At 37.9% G+C, this 12,192-nt stretch overlaps 1 protein-coding gene across 1 annotated transcript in view; it reads left to right on the top strand.

The window, feature by feature from the left end:
- The window catches only part of LOC128696603 (solute carrier family 22 member 7), a 360,956-nt gene extending 349,801 nt beyond the window's left edge, over positions 1–11,155 (top strand). Inside the window, exon 10 of the mRNA XM_070094771.1 lies at positions 10,722–11,155. Within this exon, the coding sequence (XP_069950872.1) occupies positions 10,722–10,967 (246 nt within the window). The 3' untranslated portion in view covers positions 10,968–11,155. The remainder of the gene's footprint in view (positions 1–10,721) is intronic.
- The last annotated feature ends 1,037 nt before the right edge of the window (positions 11,156–12,192 follow it).

Here is a 12,192-nt window from a genome sequence, read left to right as displayed (position 1 = left end):
ACAACACAGTATACAAGGTACTGTTCTACAACACAGTATACAAGGTACTGTTCTACAACACAGTATACAAGGTACTGTTCTACAACACAGTATACAAGGTACTGTTCTACAACAGTATACAAGTATACAAGGTACTGTTCTACAACACAGTATACAAGGTACTGTTCTACAACACAGTATACAAGGTACTGTTCTACAACACAGTATACAAGGTACTGTTCTACAACACAGTATACAAGGTACTGTTCTACAACACAGTATACAAGGTACTGTTCTACAACACAGTATACAAGGTACTGTTCTACAACACAGTATACAAGGTACTGTTCTACAACACAGTATACAAGGTACTGTTCTACAACACAGTATACAAGGTACTGTTCTACAACACAGTATACAAGGTACTGTTCTACAACACAGTATACAAGGTACTGTTCTACAACACAGTATACAAGGTACTGTTCTACAACACAGTATACAAGGTACTGTTCTACAACACAGTATACAAGGTACTGTTCTACAACACAGTATACAAGGTACTGTTCTACAACACAGTATACAAGGTACTGTTCTACAACACAGTATACAAGGTACTGTTCTACAACGTAGTATACAAGGTACTGTTCTACAACACAGTATACAAGGTACTGTTCTACAACACAGTATACAAGGTACTGTTCTACAACACAGTATACAAGGTACTGTTCTACAACACAGTATACAAGGTACTGTTCTACAACACAGTATACAAGTTACTGTTCTACTGTTCTACAACACAGTATACAAGGTACTGTTCTACAACACAGTATACAAGGTACTGTTCTACAACACAGTATACAAGGTACTGTTCTACAACGTAGTATACAAGGTACTGTTCTACAACGTAGTATACAAGGTACTGTTCTACAACACAGTATACAAGGTACTGTTCTACAACACAGTATACAAGGTACTGTTCTACAACACAGTATACAAGGTACTGTTCTACAACACAGTATACAAGGTACTGTTCTACAACAGTATACAAGGTACTGTTCTACAGTATACAAGGTACTGTTCTACAACACAGTATACAAGGTACTGTTCTACAAACTGTAGTATACAAGGTACTGTTCTACAAGGTACAGTATACAAGGTACTGTTCTAGTATACAAGGTACTGTTCTACAACACAGTATACAAGGTACTGTTCTACAACGAAGTATACAATGTACTGTTCTACAACACAGTATACAAGGTACTGTTCTACAACAGTATAGAATACAAGGTACTGTTCTACAACACAGTATACAAGGTACTGTTCTACAACACAGTATACAAGGTACTGTTCTACAACACAGTATACAAGGTACTGTTCTACAACACAGTATACAAGGTACTGTTCTACAACACAGTATACAAGGTACTGTTCTACAACACAGTATACAAGGTACTGTTCTACAACACAGTATACAAGGTACTGTTCTACAACACAGTATACAAGGTACTGTTCTACAACACAGTATACAAGGTACTGTTCTACAACACAGTATACAAGGTACTGTTCTACAACACAGTATACAAGGTACTGTTCTACAACACAGTATACAAGGTACTGTTCTACAACACAGTATACAAGGTACTGTTCTACAACACAGTATACAAGGTACTGTTCTACAACACAGTATACAAGGTACTGTTCTACAACGTAGTATACAAGGTACTGTTCTACAACGTAGTATACAAGGTACTGTTCTACAAAGCAGTATACAAGGTACTGTTCTACAACGAAGTATACAAGGTACTGTTCTACAACGTAGTATACAAGGTACTGTTCTACAACGTAGTATACAAGGTACTGTTCTACAACGTAGTATACAAGGTACTGTTCTACAACGAAGTATACAAGGTACTGTTCTACAAGGTAGTATACAAGGTACTGTTCTACAACACAGTACATAAGGTACTGTTCTACAACGTAGTATACAAGGTTCTGTTCTACAACGTAATATACAAGGTACTGTTCTACAACGTAGTATACAAGGTACTGTTCTACAACGTAGTATACAAGGTACTGTTCTACAACGTAGTATACAAGGTACTGTTCTACAACACAGTATACAAGGTACTGTTCTACAACACAGTATACAAGGTACTGTTCTACAACACAGTATACAAGGTACTGTTCTACAACACAGTATACAAGGTACTGTTCTACAACACAGTATACAAGGTACTGTTCTACAACACAGTATACAAGGTACTGTTCTACAACACAGTATACAAGGTACTGTTCTACAACACAGTATACAAGGTACTGTTCTACAACACAGTATACAAGGTACTGTTCTACAACGTAGTATACAAGGTACTGTTCTACAACACAGTATACAAGGTACTGTTCTACAACACAGTATACAAGGTACTGTTCTACAACACAGTAAACAAGGTACTGTTCTACAATGTAGTATACAAGGTACTGTTCTACAACACAGTATACAAGGTACTGTTCTACAACACAGTATACAAGGTACTGTTCTACAACACAGTATACAAGGTACTGTTCTACAACACAGTATACAAGGTACTGTTCTACAACACAGTATACAAGGTACTGTTCTACAACACAGTATACAAGGTACTGTTCTACAACACAGTATACAAGGTACTGTTCTACAACACAGTATACAAGGTACTGTTCTACAACACAGTATACAAGGTACTGTTCTACAACACAGTATACAAGGTACTGTTCTACAACACAGTATACAAGGTACTGTTCTACAACACAGTATACAAGGTACTGTTCTACAACACAGTATACAAGGTACTGTTCTACAACACAGTATACAAGGTACTGTTCTACAACACAGTATACAAGGTACTGTTCTACAACACAGTATACAAGGTACTGTTCTACAACACAGTATACAAGGTACTGTTCTACAACACAGTATACAAGGTACTGTTCTACAACACAGTATACAAGGTACTGTTCTACAACACAGTATACAAGGTACTGTTCTACAACACAGTATACAAGGTACTGTTCTACAACACAGTATACAAGGTACTGTTCTACAACACAGTATACAAGGTACTGTTCTACAACACAGTATACAAGGTACTGTTCTACAACACAGTATACAAGGTACTGTTCTACAACACAGTATACAAGGTACTGTTCTACAACACAGTATACAAGGTACTGTTCTACAACACAGTATACAAGGTACTGTTCTACAACACAGTATACAAGGTACTGTTCTACAACACAGTATACAAGGTACTGTTCTACAACACAGTATACAAGGTACTGTTCTACAACTGTTCTAGTATACAAGGTACTGTTCTACAACACAGTATACAAGGTACTGTTCTACAACACAGTATACAAGGTACTGTTCTACAACACAGTATACAAGGTACTGTTCTACAACACAGTATACAAGGTACTGTTCTACAACGTAGTATACAAGGTACTGTTCTACAACACAGTATACAAGGTACTGTTCTACAACACAGTATACAAGGTACTGTTCTACAACACAGTATACAAGGTACTGTTCTACAACACAGTATACAAGGTACTGTTCTACAACACAGTATACAAGGTACTGTTCTACAACACAGTATACAAGGTACTGTTCTACAACACAGTATACAAGGTACTGTTCTACAACACAGTATACAAGGTACTGTTCTACAACACAGTATACAAGGTACTGTTCTACAACACAGTATACAAGGTACTGTTCTACAACACAGTATACAAGGTACTGTTCTACAACACAGTATACAAGGTACTGTTCTACAACACAGTATACAAGGTACTGTTCTACAACACAGTATACAAGGTACTGTTCTACAACACAGTATACAAGGTACTGTTCTACAACACAGTATACAAGGTACTGTTCTACAACACAGTATACAAGGTACTGTTCTACAACACAGTATACAAGGTACTGTTCTACAACACAGTATACAAGGTACTGTTCTACAACACAGTATACAAGGTACTGTTCTACAACACAGTATACAAGGTACTGTTCTACAACACAGTATACAAGGTACTGTTCTACAACACAGTATACAAGGTACTGTTCTACAACACAGTATACAAGGTACTGTTCTACAACACAGTATACAAGGTACTGTTCTACAACACAGTATACAAGGTACTGTTCTACAACACAGTATACAAGGTACTGTTCTACAACACAGTATACAAGGTACTGTTCTACAACACAGTATACAAGGTACTGTTCTACAACACAGTATACAAGGTACTGTTCTACAACACAGTATACAAGGTACTGTTCTACAACACAGTATACAAGGTACTGTTCTACAACACAGTATACAAGGTACTGTTCTACAACACAGTATACAAGGTACTGTTCTACAACACAGTATACAAGGTACTGTTCTACAACGTAGTATACAAGGTACTGTTCTACAACACAGTATACAAGGTACTGTTCTACAACGTAGTATACAAGGTACTGTTCTACAACACAGTATACAAGGTACTGTTCTACAACACAGTATACAAGGTACTGTTCTACAACACAGTATACAAGGTACTGTTCTACAACACAGTATACAAGGTACTGTTCTACAACACAGTATACAAGGTACTGTTCTACAACACAGTATACAAGGTACTGTTCTACAACACAGTATACAAGGTACTGTTCTACAACACAGTATACAAGGTACTGTTCTACAACACAGTATACAAGGTACTGTTCTACAACACAGTATACAAGGTACTGTTCTACAACACAGTATACAAGGTACTGTTCTACAACACAGTATACAAGGTACTGTTCTACAACACAGTATACAAGGTACTGTTCTACAACACAGTATACAAGGTACTGTTCTACAACACAGTATACAAGGTACTGTTCTACAACACAGTATACAAGGTACTGTTCTACAACACAGTATACAAGGTACTGTTCTACAACACAGTATACAAGGTACTGTTCTACAACACAGTATACAAGGTACTGTTCTACAACACAGTATACAAGGTACTGTTCTACAACACAGTATACAAGGTACTGTTCTACAACACAGTATACAAGGTACTGTTCTCAGTATACAAGGTACTGTTCTACAACACAGTATACAAGGTACTGTTCTACAACACAGTATACAAGGTACTGTTCTACAACACAGTATACAAGGTACTGTTCTACAACACAGTATACAAGGTACTGTTCTACAACACAGTATACAAGGTACTGTTCTACAACACAGTATACAAGGTACTGTTCTACAACACAGTATACAAGGTACTGTTCTACAACACAGTATACAAGGTACTGTTCTACAACACAGTATACAAGGTACTGTTCTACAACAGTATACAATGTAGTATACAAGGTACTGTTCTACAACACAGTATACAAGGTACTGTTCTACAACACAGTATACAAGGTACTGTTCTACAACACAGTATACAAGGTACTGTTCTACAACACAGTATACAAGGTACTGTTCTACAACACAGTATACAAGGTACTGTTCTACAACACAGTATACAAGGTACTGTTCTACAACACAGTATACAAGGTACTGTTCTACAACACAGTATACAAGGTACTGTTCTACAACACAGTATACAAGGTACTGTTCTACAACACAGTATACAAGGTACTGTTCTACAACACAGTATACAAGGTACTGTTCTACAACACAGTATACAAGGTACTGTTCTACAACACAGTATACAAGGTACTGTTCTACAACACAGTATACAAGGTACTGTTCTACAACACAGTATACAAGGTACTGTTCTACAACGTAGAATACAAGGTACTGTTCTACAACACAGTATACAAGGTACTGTTCTACAACACAGTATACAAGGTACTGTTCTACAACCGAGTATACAAGGTACTGTTCTACAACACAGTATACAAGGTACTGTTCTACAACACAGTATACAAGGTACTGTTCTACAACACAGTATACAAGGTACTGTTCTACAACACAGTATACAAGGTACTGTTCTACAACACAGTATACAAGGTACTGTTCTACAACACAGTATACAAGGTACTGTTCTACAACACAGTATACAAGGTACTGTTCTACAACACAGTATACAAGGTACTGTTCTACAACACAGTATACAAGGTACTGTTCTACAACACAGTATACAAGGTACTGTTCTACAACACAGTATACAAGGTACTGTTCTACAACACAGTATACAAGGTACTGTTCTACAACACAGTATACAAGGTACTGTTCTACAACACAGTATACAAGGTACTGTTCTACAACACAGTATACAAGGTACTGTTCTACAACACAGTATACAAGGTACTGTTCTACAACACAGTATACAAGGTACTGTTCTACAACACAGTATACAAGGTACTGTTCTACAACACAGTATACAAGGTACTGTTCTACAACACAGTATACAAGGTACTGTTCTACAACGTAGTATACAAGGTACTGTTCTACAACACAGTATACAAGGTACTGTTCTACAACACAGTATACAAGGTACTGTTCTACAACACAGTATACAAGGTACTGTTCTACAACGTAGTATACAAGGTACTGTTCTACAACACAGTATACAAGGTACTGTTCTACAACACAGTATACAAGGTACTGTTCTACAACACAGTATACAAGGTACTGTTCTACAACATAGTATACAAGGTACTGTTCTACAACACAGTATACAAGGTACTGTTCTACAACGTAGTATACAAGGTACTGTTCTACAACACAGTATACAAGGTACTGTTCTACAACACAGTATACAAGGTACTGTTCTACAACGTAGTATACAAGGTACTGTTCTACAACACAGTATACAAGGTACTGTTCTACAACACAGTATACAAGGTACTGTTCTACAACACAGTATACAAGGTACTGTTCTACAACGTAGTATACAAGGTACTGTTCTACAACACAGTATACAAGGTACTGTTCTACAACGTAGTATACAAGGTACTGTTCTACAACACAGTATACAAGGTACTGTTCTACAACACAGTATACAAGGTACTGTTCTACAACACAGTATACAAGGTACTGTTCTACAACACAGTATACAAGGTACTGTTCTACAACACAGTATACAAGGTACTGTTCTACAACACAGTATACAAGGTACTGTTCTACAACACAGTATACAAGGTACTGTTCTACAACACAGTATACAAGGTACTGTTCTACAACGTAGTATACAAGGTACTGTTCTACAACTGTTCTAGTATACAAGGTACTGTTCTACAACGTAGTATACAAGGTACTGTTCTACAACACAGTATACAAGGTACTGTTCTACAACACAGTATACAAGGTACTGTTCTACAACACAGTAAACAAGGTACTGTTCTACAATGTAGTATACAAGGTACTGTTCTACAACGTAGTATACAAGGTACTGCTCTACAACGCAGTATACAAGGTTCTGTTCTACAACACAGTATACAAGGTACTGTTCAACAACGTAGTATACAAGGTACTGTTCTACAACACAGTATACAAGGTACTGTTCTACAACGTAGTATACAAGGTACTGTTCTACAACGTAGTATACAAGGTACTGTTCTACAACGTAGTATACAAGGTACTGTTCAACAACGTAGTATACAAGGTACTGTTCTACAACACAGTATACAAGGTACTGTTCAACAACGTAGTATACAAGGTACTGTTCTACAACACAGTATACAAGGTACTGTTCTACAACGTAGTATACAAGGTACTGTTCTACAACGTAGTATACAAGGTACTGTTCTACAACGTAGTATACAAGGTACTGTTCTACAACGTAGTATACAAGGTACTGTTCTACAACGTAGTATACAAGGTACTGTTCTACAACATAGTATACAAGGTACTGTTCTACAATGCAGTATACAAGGTACTGTTCTACAACGTAGTAAAAAAGGTACTGTTCTACAACGTAGTATACAAGGTACTGTTTTACAACGTAGTATACAAGGTACTGTTCTACAACATAGTATACAAGGTACTGTTCTACAATGTAGTATACAAGGTACTGTTCTACAATGTAGTATACAAGGTACTGTTCTACAACATAGTATACAAGGTACTGTTCTACAACATAGTATACAAGGTACTGTTCTACAACATAGTATACAAGGTACTGTTCTACAACATAGTATACAAGGTACTGTTCTACAACATAGTATACAAGGTACTGTTCTACAACATAGTATACAAGGTACTGTTCTACAGTGTAGTATACAAGGTACTGTACTACAACATAGTATACAAGGTACTGTTCTACAACATAGTATACAAGGTACTGTTCTACAGTGTAGTATACAAGGTACTGTACTACAACATAGTATACAAGGTACTGTTCTACAACATAGTATACAAGGTACTGTTCTACAACATAGTATACAAGGTACTGTTCTACAACATAGTATACAAGGTACTGTTCTACAACATAGTATACAAGGTACTGTTCTACAATGTAGTATACAAGGTACTGTTCTACAACATAGTATACAAGGTACTGTTCTACAACATAGTATACAAGGTACTGTTCTACAATGTAGTATACAAGGTACTGTTCTACAACATAGTATACAAGGTACTGTTCTACAATGTAGTATACAAGGTACTGTTCTACAACATAGTATACAAGGTACTGTTCTACAACATAGTATACAAGGTACTGTTCTACAACATAGTATACAAGGTACTGTTCTACAATGTAGTATACAAGGTACTGTTCTACAACATAGTATACAAGGTACTGTTCTACAATGTAGTATACAAGGTACTGTTCTACAATGTAGTATACAAGGTACTGTTCTACAACATAGTATACAAGGTACTGTTCTACAACATAGTATACAAGGTACTGTTCTACAACATAGTATACAAGGTACTGTTCTACAACATAGTATACAAGGTACTGTTCTACAACATAGTATACAAGGTACTGTTCTACAACATGTAGTATACAAGGTACTGTTCTACAACATAGTATACAAGGTACTGTTCTACATAGTATGCAAGGTACTGTTCTACAACATAGTATACAAGGTACTGTTCTACAACATAGTATACAAGGTACTGTTCTACAACATAGTATACAAGGTACTGTTCTACAACATAGTATACAAGGTACTGTTCTACAACATAGTATACAAGGTACTGTTCTACAACATAGTATACAAGGTACTGTTCTACAACATAGTATACAAGGTACTGTTCTACAACATAGTATACAAGGTACTGTTCTACAACATAGTATACAAGGTACTGTTCTACAACATAGTATACAAGGTACTGTTCTACAACATAGTATACAAGGTACTGTTCTACAACATAGTATACAAGGTACTGTTCTACAACATAGTATACAAGGTACTGTTCTACAACATAGTATACAAGGTACTGTTCTACAACATAGTATACAAGGTACTGTTCTACAACATAGTATACAAGGTACTGTTCTACAACATAGTATACAAGGTACTGTTCTACAACATAGTATACAAGGTACTGTTCTACAACATAGTATACAAGGTACTGTTCTACAACATAGTATACAAGGTACTGTTCTACAACATAGTATACAAGGTACTGTTCTACAACATAGTATACAAGGTACTGTTCTACAACATAGTATACAAGGTACTGTTCTACAACATAGTATACAAGGTACTGTTCTACAACATAGTATACAAGGTACTGTTCTACAACATAGTATACAAGGTACTGTTCTACAACATAGTATACAAGGTACTGTTCTACAACATAGTATACAAGGTACTGTTCTACAACATAGTATACAAGGTACTGTTCTACAACATAGTATACAAGGTACTGTTCTACAACATAGTATACAAGGTACTGTTCTACAACATAGTATACAAGGTACTGTTCTACAATGTAGATATTCCTCTACTTTTACATTCCTTTTGGACATGTAATGATTATTGTATTTTATTGTTCCAGCATGTGTACTGGAACAACCTGCCCTTCATCATCATCTTTGCCATTGTTCCAGCATGTGTACTGGAACAACCTGCCCTTCATCATCTTTGTCTTTGTTCCAGCATGTGTACTGGAACAACCTGCCCTTCATCATCATCTTTGCCTTTGTTCCAGCATGTGTACTGGAACAACCTGCCCTTCATCATCATCTTTGCCTTTGTTCCAGCATGTGTACTGGAACAACCTGCCCTTCATCATCATCTTTGTCTTTGTTCCAGCATGTGTACTGGAACAACCTGCCCTTCATCATCATCTTTGCCTTTGTTCCAGCATGTGTACTGGAACAACCTGCCCTTCATCATCATCTTTGTCATTGTTCCAGCATGTGTACTGGAACAACCTGCCCTTCATCATCATCTTTGCCTTTGTTCCAGCATGTGTACTGGAACAACCTGCCCTTCATCATCATCTTTGCCTTTGTTCCAGCATGTGTACTGGAACAACCTGCCCTTCATCATCTTTGTCATTGTTTGAGCATGTGTACTGGAACAACTTGCCCTTCATCTTTGTCTTTGTTCCAGCATGTGTACTGGAACAACCTGCCCTTCATCTTTGTCTTTGTTCCATCATGTGTACTGGAACAACCTACACTTCATCATCATCTTTGTCTTTGTTCCAGCATGTGTACTGGAACAACCTGCCCTTCATCTTTGTCTTTGTTCCAGCATGTGTACTGGAACAACCTGCCCTTCATCTTTGTCTTTGTTCCAGCATGTGTACTGGAACAACCTGCCCTTGGTCATCATCTTTGTCATTGGATTTATTGGCTTTATAAATGCGTCATTGCTGCCGGAGACACTGGATGCTGACCTTCCTCAGTCACTTCTCCAAGCTGACAAGTTCCTTACTGGTGACAAATACTGGTCATATAAGGGAAGACGCTGCTGGTCTGGCAAAGTTCGGGTTATGGAGAGTAATGAACAAGGTCATACAAATCTTGCTATTTCTGAAGATTAAATTATTTCTAGCTAATCTAACAATTTAGTTAAATATTTTAATTATCAGAAGCTGTGCACAGTAACACTGTCGAGTTTAGGCTGCATGTATTTATGTTTTAGGAAATTTCTTTAATCAGCATGTTTGTGCAGCTTTGAAACTGCAAAATAAAATCAGATATTTTTCAAATTACAGCACTGAAGACAACATCAACTTTCTTTGAATTACTAATCCCTCAAAGTATTTTTAAAATACGATAACCTACCCAACCCAACTTGGCTTATTTCCGCTGGAGTCATTCATCCTTTACTTCACGAATTCATCCAAAACAATCAACTAATTCCTAAATAAAATATCCACATAGTTAGTATGATGGTAGACAACAACCACCCAGGGAGGTGCTACCATCCTGTGGTAGTAAGTTGGTAGACAACAACCACCCAGGGAGGTGCAACCATCCTGTGGTAGTAAGTTGGTAGACAACAACCACCCAGGGAGGTGCTACCATCCTGTGGTAGTAAGTTGGTAGACAACAACCACCCAGGGAGGTGCTACCATCCTGTGGTAGTAAGTTGGTAGACAACCACCCAGGGAGGTGCTACCATCCTGTGGTAGTAAGTTGGTAGACAACAACCACCCAGGCAGGTGCTACCATCCTGTGGTAGTAAGTTGGTAGACAACAACCACCCAGGCAGGTGCTACCATCCTGTGGTAGTAAGTTGGTAGACAACAACCACCCAGGGAGGTGCTACCATCCTGTGGTAGTAAGTTGGTAGACAACAACCACCCAGGGAGGTGCTACCATCCTGTGGTAGTAAGTTGGTAGACAACAACCACCCAGGGAGGTGCTACCATCCTGTGGTAGTAAGTTGGTAGACAACCACCCAGGCAGGTGCTACCATCCTGTGGTAGTAAGCTGGTAGACAACAACCACCCAGGGAGGTGCTACCATCCTGAGGTAGTAAGTTGGTTGGCAACCACCCAAGAAGGTGCTACCATCCTGTGGTAGTAAGCTGGTAGACAACAACCACCCAGGGAGGTGCTACCATCCTGTGGCAGTAAGTTGGTAGACAACAACCACCCAGGGAGGTACTCCCACCCTGTGGTAGTAAGTTGGTAGACAACAACCACCAAGGGAGGTGCTACCATCCTGTGGTAGTAAGTTGGTAGACAACAACCACCCAGGGAGGTGCTACCATCCTGTGGTAGTAAGTTGGTAGACAACCACCCAGGGAGGTGCTACCAT

Source organism: Cherax quadricarinatus, chromosome 47 (assembly GCF_038502225.1).
Source record: "Cherax quadricarinatus isolate ZL_2023a chromosome 47, ASM3850222v1, whole genome shotgun sequence".
NCBI lineage: Eukaryota > Metazoa > Arthropoda > Malacostraca > Decapoda > Parastacidae > Cherax > Cherax quadricarinatus.
This window is presented reverse-complemented; position numbering and strand designations above follow the sequence as displayed.